General features: G+C 40.9%; 1 protein-coding gene across 1 annotated transcript in view; it reads right to left on the bottom strand.

The window, feature by feature from the left end:
* FREM1 (FRAS1 related extracellular matrix 1) overlaps positions 1–9,694 on the bottom strand; it is a 132,589-nt gene extending 122,895 nt beyond the window's left edge. The window contains exons 1-4 of the mRNA XM_057722279.1: positions 9,452–9,694; positions 4,364–4,458; positions 1,566–1,867; positions 4–200 (exon numbers count right to left, since the gene is read on the bottom strand). Coding sequence (XP_057578262.1) covers positions 4–200; positions 1,566–1,867; positions 4,364–4,458; positions 9,452–9,694 — 837 coding nt within the window. The remainder of the gene's footprint in view (positions 1–3; positions 201–1,565; positions 1,868–4,363; positions 4,459–9,451) is intronic.
* Positions 9,695–18,001: the final 8,307 nt, after the last annotated feature.

Raw genomic sequence — 18,001 nt, 5'->3', positions numbered from 1 at the left:
TACCTTGTATATGATTTTGCTCCTGCTATCTGTGAGGTCCAGTGTGATGGAGATGTAATCAATGTTGGGAGAAGGGGGACTCAGATGTTGATATCGAAGCCCCATCAGCAGGAACTCCTCGCAGCTCACTTTGAGACTTCCTATTTTCTTTAGTTCCAGGGCACACCTGCCACCTGGACACTTCAGTTCTGCTCCCAGTTCTGGAATGTACAGCAGGAAATCGAGTCACTTGTACGTTAATGACTGTAAAATTTAAAAATCCATCCTCCCTCCCATGGATACCCATTCCCTCTCACTGCCCAAAGAATACTCATGTGCACCCTCCAGTCATTCACGGAGTGGGTTGCCATTTTTCTGAAAACCTGTCATTTCCTTTATTGAAAAGAACAGTTGACCAATTATCCAATCAGGTCCCACCAAAAATTACTGAGAGAAAAAAATACAAAACGCATTTTCTGGTGCTTGAAGATCTCTGACAAATAGGCTCACTGTCAGCGTTCCACAGTCCTGTTCTGGTCTTCCTTCACAGCGTCCGCTTCCACGGCGCCATCACGCAAGCTCTTCTAGAATATTCTATCCACTGAAATGCACTCCCCACAGTGCTTGTCACACACTGGAATCCTGCATACCTTTTCAGATCCATTTAACCTTTTTACTAAACCTTTCTTCAAATATTCATTGACCACCTGAACCAAGCTGGTCTCTTCCACAGAAAATTGCAGCCGTCTCTGCAATACATAGTCTTCACGTCTCTTCCCAACTGCATTTTTCATGCTTGCACAGGATATGATACTCACAGGCCACTTATTTTTCTAGAGGCCTTTTGCACATTTCCCTGATGTACGAAACGGGCATTCTATTCTTACCCAGAAGGCTGTGAAGACTAAATGAGATGGCTTATGTGCAAGCATGTCTTTATCTATAAATTTCTGTCCAAATTCAAGGTATTACTATGACCATGATTTTCCCTTATATTTCTTGGTCTTCCCACAGTGCCTAGAACACTATCACGCATCGAGGAGGTGCCCAAAGTGTGATAATTAAATGAATGACAAGAGGAATGTTATTCACCAGCTCTTCCTGATTTAAGCCGCAGCTGCTGCCCACCAGCTCTACCTCAAACCTGCTCCGAGTCTAATGAGACTTAATAATTTCCCCAACTACTCTTGCTACCACTGCCACTGCTACCTGCTGTTAACAATAACAGCTGACAGCTACTGAGCGCTTGCTATGAACCAGACGCTCTGTTAAGCGCTTTGTGTATGATCTCATTCACTCCCATCTTTACACAACTCTATGGAACAGCCACTATCCTTGCCCATTTTACAGAGGCTTAGACAGGTTAAGTATCAATAACTTGCCTAAAAGCACACAGGAGATAAATAGCAGAGGTAGTTTTCAAGCCCAGGTTTTTCTGATTCCAGAGTCTACACTCTTAACCACTAACATATTTTTCAACCAGCTACAAATTATATTAAGTATAACTCTTTGTCATGCTGGAAGATGACCATTTAGGGATCTGTCAGTTTTAGTAACATCCAGATAAGTATTAAAACATATCATACGAGGCTCGGGGAAAAAACTGTGTGGCTGATCTCCACGAGGTTCTTCCGGCTGGGGCTCCACCAGAGCCAACTGGCCATGGGCTGGCAGCCGAGTTCCCACAGGGTCCAGCCTGACTGTACACTCCAGGCTAGACGTCCTCTCATAATCAAATCTGAGTAGGTTCTTATCAATGGCTCGGGACAGGCCATAGAATTCAGACACCTCCAGTACATTGTCACTCATACGGATGATGTTACAGTCTGGTTCCAGGAGATAGACCCGCAGGATAAAGGTTTCTGTGAAGGTGTCTGTCTCAGTCAATCTGTGGACAGAATAGAGCAAAGGCAATATCATCGGTGCTCAGGCACTTCTGATACTTGAAGCTTAAAGATTGCCTTTCACACAATCTGCATATCAGGTAGAGTTTGGATTTTGTTTTATACTCTACTTCCAACCTCTCTGTTCTTTTCCCTTCTTCTCCTTACCTTGGTGTCAACTCCTTTTTCTGTTACTTCCCTTCCCAAGGACTACTTTTATCACTTCTCTCAAATCCATCATCGATATTGGTAGTCAATGACTGCTATGAGCTCAGAGTCGCATCTCTAGCACATGTGCAGTTTAAGAGTATCCAGCCTGTATAATTTATGGATTGGGTTTTAATTCAGGAGTGAAGTGGTGAGGGTTTTCTGAAGCATCAAGGCATTTCTGCTCTTCAGAAATGCCACTACCTGAGTAGTCATTTACGGTCTAGTTAGGTGCTCAGTTTAGCACATGGCACGTAAAGGGTATTCAGTCATTGTGACCTCCATTTCCTTCATTCCTCTAGCAACTACAATCTCAGGATATTTACAGAGACTAGTAGAGATGGGTTGTCATTCTTTACTGAAGAGAGAAAACTGAGTAGTGGGCGTGCATCAATAATGTAGCTCCTAAATGATGTCCTCTCATGACGGTCCAGGCATATGCTAAACTTTACAAAGAGTGTATCATTCAATCTTCACAGGAATCTATGATAGTGCTGTTAATCCCATTTTACAGATGAGGAAACTGAGGCATAGAGAGCTTGCCAAGTCATAACTTGCCAAAAGGGCTAAAGATGAGGTAAGAGGGTAATAAACACACTCCCTGATTTTTTGCCTCCAACTCCTCTGAATATTCTATCAAATCCTCAAGACCAAGGAGATTGACAGATCCTCTAACTCTGCCCTTCATATGTGCTTCTCTACCCTCTCCAACCCTTAGAAACTCAAGGAAGAAGTGGGAACAGCCAGAATTCATCAGCTTTTCCAGTGCTTCTGGACAAGCTCTTTGGAGCTAATTTGTTTCTTAGCTTTAAAGTCTTAGGCAGATCAAACAGTTTGTATACTGACTGCATAGCTTCCCAAGAAATCCCTGGGCGCCATCCCATTTTCTGAGCACCGCATTTGGTTTATGCCTCTTTTCCAGCACTTGTCATTCTCCATCACAATTATCTACCATCTTTCCCATCAGACCGTGAGAACCAGTGCATGTATCCTCATGTTTTTGTTTCCTAAGCCTCTCACGGGCCTGACCTATAGTAGGTGATCATATGGGATGATTCACTGTGCTACAAAACTCTAGACTCATGTTCGTCTAGTACTTAAGGGGAATTCATGCTGCCGTATTTTAGCCAAATACTCTTAAAAGCAAAGTAAAAGTAAACTCAAAAAGCAAAAGACTATAAGTCCTACTCCACCTACAATGAATTCTCAATTGCTTCTATGAAGTGAGCAATGTCATGACCATGAGCTTAATTTTTAAATTAACTTTCAATTTAGATATAATTCACATACCCTAAAATTTACCTTTTTAAAGTTTACAACTCAGTGATTTCAGGATATTCACAAGGTTATGCAACCATTACGCTCTCTAATTCCAGAACATTTTTACCACCCCCCCCACCCCACCTAAAAATTCACACCCATGATGAGCAGTCACTCCCCATTCACCCCGCCCTCCAAAAGCTGGTAACCGGTAATCTACTTTCTGTCTTTATGGATTTGTCTTTTCTGCACATATCCTATAAATGAAGTTATATAATATGTGGCCTTTTATGTCTGACTTCTTTCACTTAGCATAATGCTTTCAAGGTTCAGCCCTGTTGTAGCATGTATCGGTACTCCATTCCTTTTTATGGCTGAATAATATTTCACTGTATGGACATGCCACATCTTGTTTATGCATTCATCAGTTAGAGTGTTTCAACTTTTTGGCATTTATGAAAAAAGCTGCAGTGAATATTCATGCATAAATTTTTGTGTAAACACATGTTTTTATTTCTCTTGTGTATATATCTAGGAGTAAAACTGCTGGGTCATACAGTCACTTGGTCCAACTTTGTAACTGATTTTTAAAATCTTTTTAAAATATAATACATTTAAAAATAGAAGTTACTGCACTTCTTAGAACTAAGCAGTTGATAATCAAAAAAAAGAATTTCATTCACTTTTGGAATATATTTTCCTCCTAATTCTCATTAAAAATTTGTAGCCTGTAATCTCCATTTTTTATCACAAATGGGGAGTTGAATGACCAGAGATATCTGTACAAGAACTCTAAAGGGAAACAGGATAGGGCTAATAATTTGCCACAGAAATGCCCCAAGAAAGATGATATAAATAAAAGCAACTGAAAGTTTGCAACAATTCTTGCCTCACCCGCTCAGGTCTCCAGTTCCTACTGTCAATTACCTGCTTAAAATCTAGTAACTCCCATCATAATAACAGCTATCCAAAGACAAAGAAGTACACAGAATGGTTACCTGCTAAGGGATGAACAATGCTGCTGTGCTGCTTACCTGTAAAGCCTCAGCTTCACTGTGTCTTCATCAAGGACTGGGCAGCCATTGTGAGTATACTTTACTTCGTTGGGAAGGAAATGGCAGTCGAAGACCTAGTTCACGTGAAGAAATGGATATATATCTGTGAGAAAACTGGTACACTTTTTAATTTTTCTAGCAGTAAAGTACTGCCTGAAGCAATTATGGGCTCTTAGTATTGTGTGTGTGTGTGTGTGTGTGTGTGTGTGTGTGTGTGCATGTTCACCACCACCACCACCTCTACGCACCCCCATGTCTATGACCATCCTGCTTATATAGCTGTGTTTTGTTTTGAGAATATCTAAATTATGAAAATCCAAGCAGATCAAGCAGATCAATTAAGCAGTGATTATCTCTAAATAGTTATCTTTTTCCAGTGTATAGAATATTTCAAATACGGTTTCATTTATCACACTGTTATTTACGACACCACAGCAATTGAGTCTACCTGTGTATACGCAAAAACAGGCATGCACTACATCACATACAAACATGCTATATTCGTTCCATATTTTTTTCTTCTTCTTTTATTGCCTTCTCTTCCAAATAGTGTTTTTATATTGAAAAATGAAGCCACTTACTGCGGACACTATTGTGGTTGATCAGAGCCAAATGCGACCCACAGATGTTTCTCATTTACTTTCAAAAGACTGCTTCTATTAGTTATGTAATAGCAGAAATGACTGATGAAACAAACAGCAATGTCAAAGCAATTTTCTCTATTCAAACAAAATGATAATTAACTGTATCACCTCACTCAGAACTATCAAGGAAATTGCTAATTGTTATATTCCTGGAGTCATAGTTCTTAAAAGAAGAATTTTCTCTTCCAGTTACACCATGACCCTCATTCTGCCCGATCTGACTTGGTAGAGTTCTAAGAAATACCCTCGAGGTATTCACATATCATCACTGTTGAGTTCATGGTATTTAGCCTGTACCTTGTTACAGCCTCACACATTTACAAACAACATAACCGTCCCTGAGGAGATTTTCTCACTAATACCAATGATCTTTTCCTACAGACATCTTTGGTTCCTCTTTGTAATTGACAACAAGGAAGGAGATAAAGGAAAGACCTTCCCCATATCACTGACAAATAGTCCCAGTAATAAAGAGACAATCTGCTTTGTTAAAAGAAACATCTGTTTTATGTTTTGTAATATGTTTCCCTTTTATAAAAGGCGACAACCATAATTGCCCATAAATTTACTAACTAAAACAAAGGAGAGCTAAATCCTTTTCTAATTACTGTCTAGGTTTGTTTTTTTTCCACTTCAACTGCTTTTCAATTACAATTTATAATTAAATTGTCACACATTCCTAACTCATTACTCACTTTAATGACAGTAAACTGGTTCAAACCGGAGATATTTTCTTACTGTTATATTTCCTATTCAAAAGAGCAAGCTCAGTGCTAAACTGCAGTGCTTTTCCACCCAGGAAATTTCTTGCTTTGGGACAGGTGTGAGAAGTGCTGTGTGTGGGTAAGTCTTGTCCTAAAACATGAGGAAAACATATTGCCATCGACCTTCTCTAATTGACTATACGGAGAGGGTTATCTAGACAGAAGGTACTCGTGTGCGCCAAGTGAAATCTCGTTCCAAATATCCAATAGGAAAATGAACCTGTTGGTCCTAAGACAAACTTCAGTAATGAAATGAAAACACTAATTGAACAGATGTTAAACAAAACATTTTCTGTACAAATCTCATGAAACTGTTCATTACGCAGCAGGGTGTCGTTAATATAGTCATCTCGCTAGGAATGGACCCACATAAGCCTGCTTTCAACTTACTAGTAAGCTCTATCACAGCGTAATGTTTAGACTCCATGTGCGTGTGTGTGTGTGTGTGTGTGCATGTGCTTGGCTATGCTTAATTTCAAAAACTCCATAAGAAATAAATCCCTGGGGAGAGCTGCATCAGCCTGGATGAAAACCAGCCACATATTCTTTAAAAAAAAAAAAAAATCAGTTTTCACTTAGGAATCTTGTTTTTGTTGCAATTATAATTAAAAAAATAGGAAGATCACCTGATGGTTTGAGAAACAAAGTTTGCTGGATATACAGATTTCTTTATGGTACAGAGTTCTAATATTTGACCAAAAGGTGATGAAACTCCACATTTTAATGGAATACATTTCAGGAGGTATAAATTACATATTTACTTTGGATGATGTAAGTCTGTTTGAGATGTCAGATGTACCTCTGGATATACATACACGAAGCATTATCTTTTAATGAGCCGCAGCACATTAGGGGACCCACAGGGGATATTAGGAGCCCTGCCCCTTTGCCCTGTGATGCAGACTTTTTAAATCAGATGGGCATGGTGTTTCTGCTCCACACTGTCTTTCTAGTAATGGATATCTGCCCTAAAATCAGAAAAAGATTGAAAAGGAGACAACTTAGAGATCTATTACAACCCTTGATCCTTGTGACTAAATAAGTGTTTTATCCAGTTGTGGTCACATGGATCCCTCCTTGCTCTCCAGTGGTGAGGACCATTAAAACATCACTAAAAATGATGACATTTTCATTACTCTCATAGAAAGTGCTATATATATTTAGAAGTTATAGGCTATTTGGGATAGGGAGAGTGGAGAGGATATCTCCAGAGGCTGGTTTAAGTAACAGTAGATCCTCCCTAAAATGCTTTCCAAGGAGGAAGAATCTGGTGAATAATAGGGCTTTGGTTGTGTATGCTTGGGGCCAGAACTTAATACAGCTGCACTGTATGTTACCCCAGTGCACTACCAGGAGGAATCTTCCCTCTCTTCTTCCCTCACAAAATATTCAGCCTGACTTCTAAATACATGTTGAATAATTTATTTTAATATACTGATGAGGAGGGTTACCAAATTATCCGTTCATCAGTGTTTATAAGGCACCCCCCTATATCTGTACAGCCCTGAGTCCCTGGTCCTATTTTGCTGCTCCTCAAACTCCAAGGGTTTGCTGTCGACCCCTGCGCCTGTTAGGGCTCCACACCTGCTGCTGAGCCTGTTCAAGTCACCTACTCATCAGAGTTAGGGGTTCCATGCCTGCTGCTGAGCCTGTTCAAGTTAGGGCTCCACACCTGCTGCTGAGCCTGTTCAAGTCACCTACTCATCAGAGTTAGTGCATCAGGGCTCCAGACATGAGCTTTTCCCAGGCCTCTCCTTTTTCCCTAACTTATAGGTGCCAAACACACTTTCCAGTACAAGTTATGTTGGGAGAAAGTGGGTAGATGTTGCAATTACCACACATTTGGGAATATAAATATGACCTGGAGCCATTAGCGCATACTAACATTTTTTAGATGCCCATCTGAAGCTCACTGACGACAAAAGAAAATCTCATGGGAAACTGGAGGGAGGCATCTAGCCACAATCACATGAGAAATACTCCCAACATGAGAGGCCGCCACAGAATTCTGATGTGTTTCAGAATTGGACTACAACTGTGAGAGAGGTAAATGGAATGTCTAGAGATGTAAACTTGAGCTAGCATCCATCTCGGTCTCTTTAGTTCATCTTTGCAATATCTAATACCACTTTTGAATAAACTCATGGAATATCTTTTTAGCCAAACAGAGAGGAAGAATGTTAATGCTCACAGTTCAGCAAATAGCAACGATATATTTTGCCAGAAGCAGCAGCCGCGTCCAGTGTTAAATATTCTCAAAACTGTTTGCATTGAGAGGAAAGTTAAACCACAGTAGGAACAAGTAATAAGACCAGAAGCAATTTTCTATTGTGTAGAGAGATAAACTCCTACTTTAAGCAAGTATAGGATAACAGATTTTTTTAAACCCAACGAATTACAGGGTAACTCTTCACCCTACAAAAGGATTGAACACACAACACCCTGAAATTTCAAGGTCTCCAAGGTTTTGCTTAAAGGAAAAAAAGGTATGCAGGCATTTTTGAAGAACAGTGAATAATTTAAGGTGAAGTATCTTCATATCTCTTCTCCAGATCCACTTCCCTCACTCAAGGGGATGTTCAAGCAATGGTAATAGATAAAAATGTCTTATGTTTTACTTTTGCTATTTTGCAGTCACAAATGTGTCCTCAAAATGTACTTAAACCCTAATAGCTTATCCAAAGGCACCCTGACTGGCCACTGGGGAGATAATTTGGGGGAGGAACAGTCCCATAAAGACTGACCATACAGATCCACTTCTCCTACTCAAGGGAATGATCAAGTAATGGTAATAGATAAAAATGTCTTATGTTTTGCTATTCTGCAGTCACAAATGTGTCCTCAAAATGTACTTAAACCCTAATATCTTATCCAAAGGCACCCTGACTGGCCACTGGGGAGATAATCTGGGGGAGGAACAGTCCCATAAAGACTGACCATATCACCACCACACAGGAGACTGCCCATGCCAACCCTTGAAAGGCTGGCCCTGTCTTCATTCTCTCTCTTTCCCTCTCTTTTACTTCTCTCCCTCTCTCTCTTCCTCTCTCTCTCCTCCTCCCTAAGCTTCTCATAGAGTGGTGATGTACCTAAAATGAGAAGTATGTGATTCCCTTATATTATGCCTTTTTCTAGATGATTAGCTGTTCTGTAAGGTCAAAGAGCTGGTAATATTTACACAAGTTCTCATCAATAAAAGAGGATAAACTGGAAAGACTCATCAGTTGGGTGCATTGTTAATTTAAGAAACGCATCCAACCATATCAGTTTGAACCGGCCTTCCTACAGGTGTTGAACAGGAGTAATTCCTGTTGGTTTCAAGGTTGTCATCCACAGTCAGACAAGAACCTTCAAAAAAACAGGTTTGATCAATCTCGAATCATTACCTTGTACACCTGAAACTAATATTATGTCATTATACCTCAAAAAAAAAATTTTTAACAGGTTTCACCTTGCATAGAAAAAAAAAACAGTGCAGCACTATGCCTGCTAATTGCAACTCCACCGTTTCAAACTTGAACATGGTACAACGCTCACCTCTGGCAGCTTGAAGGAAGACCTTTTACCTTTCTCTCTTTCTCCCTCCTCCTCCTGCCTAACATTCTCACACACTCACGTGCATACACACTACTAAGTAGCAAATCTCAGCTATGACCTACCTGCGGAGTGAGTTTCCCAACCCTCTGGGTTATCGGCTCATTCATCACAACTTCCACTTTGCAGGCATCTTTCTCTTTGGGGATGGCGAACTTCAGGTCATCTTGAGACAGGAAGGCGGAGCGGCCCTTCATCACCCTGACCCCTCGGTTAACACGGACAAGGGCGGGGCTGGCCCAGCCTGGGAGCAGCAGCGGCGGCAGCAGCAGGAGGGCGCTGAGCCCACCCCAGCTCGGAGAGCTCATGCCCACACAGGCCAACTCGTTTCCGTCCACCAGTGAGATCCCTTCAACAAAGGACGGCTTCTACGCTTCCTCCAGGGCTGTCAGCTCATAGTCCGAGGGGCAGGGCAAGGGGTCCCGACCACGTGCCCCAAGATCTTAACACGTCCCTTTCATTTCCAACTCAGACAAGGAGGTCTTTCAGGCAGTCCCGGAGCTTTTAATAAAACTCGCTGATCACTCCTGACAACGCCGCCAAGATTAATGTGCCTCCCAAGTGCTTTTTTAATCCTGCAAATGGGACAAGTGGTTGGAGGAAAATGAGAGAGAAACCAAAAGGTTTATGTGGCTTATTCAAAAGACCCCCACCGACAAAGGCATCTTTCAACCAGCCTATAATTTCAGCTAAATTAAAAACAAATAAACAAACTTGACCTCCAGGCCCACGTGAAAGGCAACGCAACCATTTCATTCCCCGGCAGTAACTCCTGCTTCCGGACTCGACGGGTCCCAACCGGGATGTCAGCTGTGTGGTCCGAGAGGAGTCCGCCCGCCTCACCGCCAAGGGCAGCGTTTGCTCCTCTGCGCCCAGAGAAAGTTGCTCAGAGAACTCTGCTTCTGTTCCCACACTTGATAAATGAGGACTGTAACCTCATTTGTGCAAGAGAGCTGATCGAGTTATTTGCCCACTGTTTGCAAAGATGATTAATTCTAAATCAGTGCTAACCACTTTTCTCAAAAAGGCTTAATAATTTGTCACATGGGCACAATTCTGACTTTGCTGGGCAATGAAGACACCTAAGAAACGCTTGAGTGGAAATTGGAGAAGAGATATTTTTTCTAAGTGAACATTTGGGGTTTTGTTTAGGTGTAACAAGGAATCGAGTAATGCAGCTTCAACATACACAGCTAATGACGCGGCAGATGTACATGCATTTATACATCATCTACAATGCTAATTACCTAGAAAGTACTGAATTTGCACAAGTGGAGTCTTTTTTTCTATTTTAACCACTTAGAATTTCATGATTACTTCTGTGTATCCTGGAAGACCAGAAATGATTTTATTCAAAGTAAAAGGCATTTAAATGCATCGTTAATTCCAAGATATGATTAGGTAAACCAATAGTGGTTTCTTATGCCCATTGGAAGGTCATGTACTTTAATGATTTTAATGATTTCTGTACATGGATACTGAAATGTTTGTCAGAAGATGTAGACAAAGATGTCTCTATTATCTACCTCTAATACATTAAGGGAAAGCTCATTCTCTTCTCCCTGTTTGAAACCTTTCACTTTTGAGATAGTGCGTGACACGTGTCACGTGTCACCTGACACCTAGGGGGTGCACTCTTCACAGAGCAGCCTGTACTTCATGCTGTTGGTCCCCAAATGAAACAGTCCCACCTTCCCACTGCCCACGTTGCCCACACTCAGGCTGAATTAGGTTGACTTGCTTGAGCAAGAATGCAAATCTGGTTGTTGAACTTTCACAACTCGTTTCCATTCACCTTTGGCATCTAAGGCCATTCAGAAAAGCAGCACATTCAGAGAGAAGAGAGGCAGCAGGGTGGGTAGGTGTCTCCCAAAACTGAGAGATAAGAGAAAAAACTTGGCTTTCTGAGATTTAAATAAATTAACCCATAAAGGCTGCAGGGACTCTATACTCTCAGGCATTCTTCTCATCTTCCTTCTTCTCCTTTGCTGCTTCTTCCTAGAATCCCTGACTTTTTCATGTTGGGGAGCCCAGGGTCCAGTCCTGAGACCTGTTCTTTGTCTACCCTCCCTCCCTAGCAACCTCGTTCTTTGGCTCTAAACACCACTTATTTAAATGTAGCTAATGAGTCCCACATTTATGTTTTTAACCTCCTCGCTTAACTCTAGATTATATATGCAACTGTCTACTTGACATCTCCCTGCCGGTGTGTAACAGGCAGCTCATATTTTTTTGTAGCCAAAATTGGTCTCCCCTCCCTGAGTCTTCTTTATCTCAGTTAATGCAACTCCAACTTTTCATTTGTTCTCTTCTTTGTCTCACACTCTACATCTAAGCAAACAAACAAATAAGACCTTGTTTGTTCATTGTGGTGAACAGATCTTAGGGTGACCTCCAGTAATTCCAGCCTCCTAGTATCCAGAAGTTCTCTCCCCTTAAGTGACAGCAGAACTTATGGTATGTGCAACCAACAGAATAAAACAAAGGTAATGGGCTGTCATTCTCATTGACTAAGACTGCCGTAGCTGACTGGGGCTAGAGGCTCTCCTGCTGGACTTGAAGAAGCAAGACTCCATGAGGTCTACTGTCATAAGGAAGTGAATTCGCGGATAACCTAAGTGAGCTTGGAAGGAGATTCTTCCTCACTCAAGCCTCTGTATAAGAATGTACTCCCATGGACACCTTGATTGCAGTGTGATGACAACATGAAGCAGAGAACCCGGATGAGCTATGCCTGGATGCTGGCCAGTGAAAACTGCTTGATAAGAAATGTGTGTTGTTGTAAACCACTGAGTTTGTAGTAATTTGCACAGCAATATAAATTTCATGCTCACTTTTGTCAAAACATATCCAGAATCCAAATACTTCTCACTGTTTGCATTGCTACCACCCTGATCCAAGCCACCACCAACTCCACTGGATGACTACAGTAACATCCTACTGGAACTCCCTGCTTCTCCTCCTGCCTCCCCTTTAGGCATTTCTCAGCATGGTAGCCAAGGTTGCTATGAAATGTTATTTATATCATGTCACTTCTCTGCCCCAAACCTCCAATGGTTTCTTATCTTAGAGTAAAAGCCGAAGCCCTCATGATGGCCTATAAGGTGCTATGTAACCTGTGTCCCCCTTACCTCTCTCATCTCATCTTCTGCTTGTCCTCCCTTTGCTCACTCTGCGCCAGCCACACTAACATCTTTGCTTTTTTTCAAACAAATCAAGATCAATCTTCCCTTCTCACCCCCACCCCAAACCCTCCCATTTGCTGTTCCCTCTGGCACAAACATTCTTACCCGAGACATCCCTCTTCCCACCTCACCCCTTTCAAATTTTCCATCAAATGTGACCTTGGCACTGTGGCCACACCTACCTACCTCATTAAACTTATGAGGCTCTCATCCCCAGCATCCTTTTCTTAGCACTTATAACCACCTAACATCATATGTTTGCTTATTTATATTATTCACTGCCATCTCCCTCATGGAGGTGAGAATTTCTTTTTTATTCATGGATTTATCTTTATGCTTCTCTCCCTCTTGTTGCCCAGATTGAGGAGGCTGCCTTGCACATAAGAAACAGAACCACACCTCAGGCTACCAGAGCTGTCAGCCAGAAGGAGCGTGGGTGTTTGGGGCATTTGCAAAGCGAAGTCACCACACCAGCCCATTCTTCCAGAATTTTATTTGGCATAGAATGTAAACTTCCGTCCTGTTTAACCCACTGTTATTCTGGGTTTATTTCATTACTCATGACTGAACTTTACACTGTTAATAACCACCTTATTCTTCAAGGTTTCCCATTAATTTCATTTCATCACTAATCAGCTAAATATTGTAACTTCTTACTTACCAGCATATGGGGCAGTAGCTCATTCTCTAACTATATCATAGTAAGTCCTGAACGAGCAGATAAGGTCAAAGACCAAGATTCTGATGTTCACCTACCAGGAAGAGACAAGATAGAAAAAAAAGGAAATCTACTTCTGTGGCTCCTCGTACCACAGTGCTGTGGGAAGGGAAGACCTGAATCTGAAGATCTGGATTGTAACCTCAGCTTTTATGAACATCTGTTTCCTCTTTCAAAAATGGGGCCATCCAGGACTTCCTAGGTGGCGCAGTGGTAAAGAATCCGCCTGCCAATGCAGGGGACACGGGTTCAAGCCCTGCTCTGGGAAGATTCCACATGCCACAGAGCAACTAAGCCCGTGTGCCACAACTATTGAGCCTGTGTTCTAGAGCCCATGAGCCACAACTATTGAGCCCATGTGCCGCAACTACTGAAGCCCACACACCGAGGGCCTGTGCTCCACAAGAGAAGCCACTACAATGAGGAGCCTGCGCACCACAATGAAGAGTAGCACCCACTCACAGCAACTAGAGAAAGCCGTGTGCAGCAACGAAGACCCAATGCAGCCAACAAATAAAATAAATTAATTAATTAAAAAAAAATGGGGCCATCCATCCTGCCTCTTCTGGCTTCCCTGTGAGGCCAAATGAAATACTGCATGTGGAAATATTTTCTTAATTACAAAGCCCCATATAAATGTAATGTTATTATTACAAAATATGTCAAAGGAATAAGAGAATAAAGCTTGTCTTGAGAAAAACAGAATGGCAGGACCTGGTCCTAGATGAAGGCGGCAGAATTAGGTTCAGTAAAAGTCATATAAAGTATGTTTCACTGACATTCAAACTTTCTCTTTTTCTTCCTCACAGTCTTAAGACAGGAGGTAGTAGTAAAAAACTGAATCCTAATATTTCAGAAACGACCTAAAGCATCACTGTTAGGAGGTAAAGAAAAGTACAAGAGTAATGATTTCCAAGTTCCAAATCGAACAAAACTCAGCCTTCAATCAACAGGGTTACCAAACTAGGTGCAATAAAGATCAAAAAGAGTATGCTTTATTTGTGTTTTATTTACATTCTAATTTTGCTCTTGCATTTTTCTCTTGGTGTTGAGAAACACCAAGGATGTAGACATTCCAAGTATGCTCTGATTTTTCACTTGAAGAAGGTGGCAGGGGAAGGGAAAGAAAAAAGGATTTGGATGAACAGAGAAGGAAAGGGCAAAAAAAAAAAAAAAAAAACCCAAATAAACACAAAACCACACAGAATAATAGCAAAGGAAATCAGGATTCTGAATCAAACAAGATTTCATAGATCATGACGGGTTTTATCTCCACCAAATAAAATGACAGAATTGTCTTGTTTCTGGTACAAAATTACAATGTCCAGAAGCAGCCAGCATTTACTTGACAACACCCTACTGGGAAACCTAACACATCTTGAGAACTCCATTTTCTCGATCCCAACACAGGGCCAAGTGAGAGCCTCAGAATCCATCCGTCCCCAGCTTGCTCTCATCACTAATGTGAGCAGCCACAGGTCAGCAGAATCAGTGGAAGCATTTGCAAGGGGGAGTAGAAACGTGGCCAGATTCCACAAGGGAGCTTGTAGACTAACTGACTTCTAGCCACACGGGACTTAATTTGAATCTGCAATAGAAACAAATCCTGTCTGCTTGCTTGTGTGGTTCAGCTGCTTCTCAGCATTTCACAATCTTCATGTTACCCTGCAAATCAGTTATGCTTACAGACCATTTCCTACCCTTGTGTTTTTTCATGTGGAAATCATGTTCTAAGGATATTTCTACAAGCCAACAGAAATGTGAAAAGACGTTTCAGAAAGTGGAAAACCACCCTGCTCTTCCTTATAAAAATTCAAAAAGGTTTCTTTACCCAAACTTTCTTTCTTAGTACATTTCCTGAACAGAAGAAAATGATTTAGTAACATTTCAGTTGCTAGAGGGGAAACGTGAGGTGGTATTTATTTCATAATTACACGTACGGTTTAACCATAGGAGGACGTATTCTCCATGTTGATACAAACATGATACTCCTGTCACTTATCTGAGGTACTCTGTGCACAACAAGGAAAAAAGGATCCCGGCTGTCCTCCCAGGCTCCCTCTGCAATGGGACTTCTTGATGGTCAATGTTAATGATGTGCCCTGAAGAGAATCATATTTACTATTGTTCCTCTGTGGAATTTTGCAATGGAAACTACACAAGAGAAGCACCTTCCCCATCTTGTGCCCAGCACGGATAGCAAAGTATCAATAATCTATCATAGCCTTTTGCTGGCTTGCTTTGCTATTTGCAGAACTACTGGCCTGGTGCTCTTCTGAGCACTCCAGGTAGTTATTACCAGTCAACTAAAGATGAAGTAAACAGCAGAACCTCTTGTCTTCCGTGTACTTGAAGCTATTACCTCGTGACTCACAGCTTCAGATCTGACAAGTACCCTAGAGCCTGTAAGAAGGAAAATAAACTAATAGAGAAGTGGCATTTTGAGTAAAAAAAAAAACAGCCAACTCAGGATCAACCCATTCCCACCCACTCAAACGTAAAGAGATTTTGATATCCTTGACTAGAATGGTAAGAAAGCCAGTGCAGATGTTCTGACTTGTATTCTACATTAAAATCTTTAAAATGCCAGCCAGAAGCAATATAGAAGCCATGATGGAATTACTTATAATGAAATTTTTAAATTATCATGATTTTCACTCAAACTGATTTCCAGAATAATTCATATGAATCAAATGTAAAAGTTTCAAGCATAAACTCACAGCTGAATAAAATCATCCACAGAATAACAGAAATGATTCTGAATCATATGTGACATAAGCTGATTCACCCAGGAGCAATGAACTGGAATTCAGGAGAACTGTCCCCCAAGGGAACAACCAAGTCTCTAAACTCAGAGAAAGTGGTTCTCTTCTTTGCGTAGTAGTTGAGGAAACTAAGACTTAGAGAGACTTTACCAAGGACTTCAGATCCACTGCCTCCTCTGACTTCCTTCCCTGAGACAGAGGAGTCTAATCGCACCTTGTTATAAGCAACAAGGACACAATCTAAGGCTGGCCCGAGGTCACAGCTGGAGGCAGCAGAGCCTGGAAGAAGCAGGTCTCTAGCATCCTGGGGAAGAACCTGTGTCCTCTACCCTGACAATCTCATTCCATTTCCTCCATTTGAGAGTGGCTGAGCTACACTACAAAAGCAACCCTGGGAACACACAAACACAAAGCAAGTTCTTCTCTTTCCAGAAGCTCATCACCTCTTATGGCGCTTTAATTGCTCAACGACTCCACAAGGATGGAGAATCCTTGGCAATCTTACCCAACACAGGATTTCCAGAGTGAATTCTCACAGGTAAGCAGAGTAGAATCGTGGAAAAGAAAAAAATAGCTTGTGACCTCTAAGACTGATTTTTCTTAACAATTTTTAGTACAGTTGTCCCTCAGTATCCACAGGGGTTGGTTCCAGTAACTCCCCCCAACCTCCCACTCTCCCACAGATATCAAATTCCAAGATGATGCTCAAGTCCTTTATATAAAGTGGTGTAGTATTTACATATAGCCTATGCACATCCTCCCATACACTTTAAATCATCTCTAGATTACTTATAATACCGAATACAATGTAAATGCTATGTAAATAGTTGTAAACACAATGTAAATGCTGTGTAAATATTTGCCAGGCAAATTCAACTTTTGCTCTTTGGAACTTTCTGGAATTTTTTTTCAAATATTTCAATCTGTACTTGGCTGAACCCATGCATGAGGAATGCGCAGATATGGAAGGCTGACTGTATCTTCCTTTTCTCATTTTTGACTACTAGCACTTTTTACTTACTGTATACAGGCACTGGGCTATATTCTTTATATGTTTGTTTTCATTTATTTCTCAAAACAAACCTACAAAGCAGTTTCTACTATTATTCTGATTTTATAGATAAACAGTGACTTAAGGAAGTAACATGTAATCACAATAAAAACTAACATTATTAAGTGCTTACTACGGATTAGACATTGTTCAAAGTGCTTTACACACATTATCTTGTTTAACTCCTATAATGGTTTTAGGAAGTAGACAGTGATTTTACAGATTTGGAAAATGAGGTGCAAAGAGGCTGTTACTTGCCTAAGGTCATCAGCTTGACTCCCGAGTCTGTGTCTTAGCAATTATAACCCATATTTGCCAACCCCAGGATCTGTGCACATAACTGCTATATTATACCGCTTCACATTATAACAAAATCTTATACTCTTTGCAATTGCTTCACCACCCCTAGGGTCTTTTTCCTACGGTATTCAGACCCTTAACAACTTCCTTTATGGTCCCAGAAAGCAAATGATGGACTGTCACAGGAGTTAAAGTTTCACTGGAGGCAATGTTCTCTTAAGGAAGGAGCTGTTACTTTAAGAGCATATAATTAATGCAGATACGCTGCCTACCAGCATCTTAGTGTTCCAACTCCTTACACTATAAGCACACTTTCAAGGCCTCAAGGCAAAGAGACCATTTCAAAATTCCAGTCTATTAAATCAATAAAATGTGTTGATTTTGTTTATAACATTCTGCTTCATTCTGCAACTTTTTCTAAAATGTAATCTAAGTCACAGATGTGTGGTTTAAGAGAAAACTTAGAAACCAAATAGTCCATATCCTTCATCTTATTTATCAATTTATCTGCTTTTTCTGAAAATAACTTCCTTTTATGTGTATAAAAGAAATGCACGCTCATTAACTAAAGGATAAAAATACAAAAACATAAAGAA

The sequence above is a fragment of the Hippopotamus amphibius genome, chromosome 2 (genome assembly GCF_030028045.1).
Source record: "Hippopotamus amphibius kiboko isolate mHipAmp2 chromosome 2, mHipAmp2.hap2, whole genome shotgun sequence".
NCBI lineage: Eukaryota > Metazoa > Chordata > Mammalia > Artiodactyla > Hippopotamidae > Hippopotamus > Hippopotamus amphibius.
Note: the sequence above shows the minus strand (reverse complement) of the source record. Positions and strands in the feature narration are given on the sequence as shown.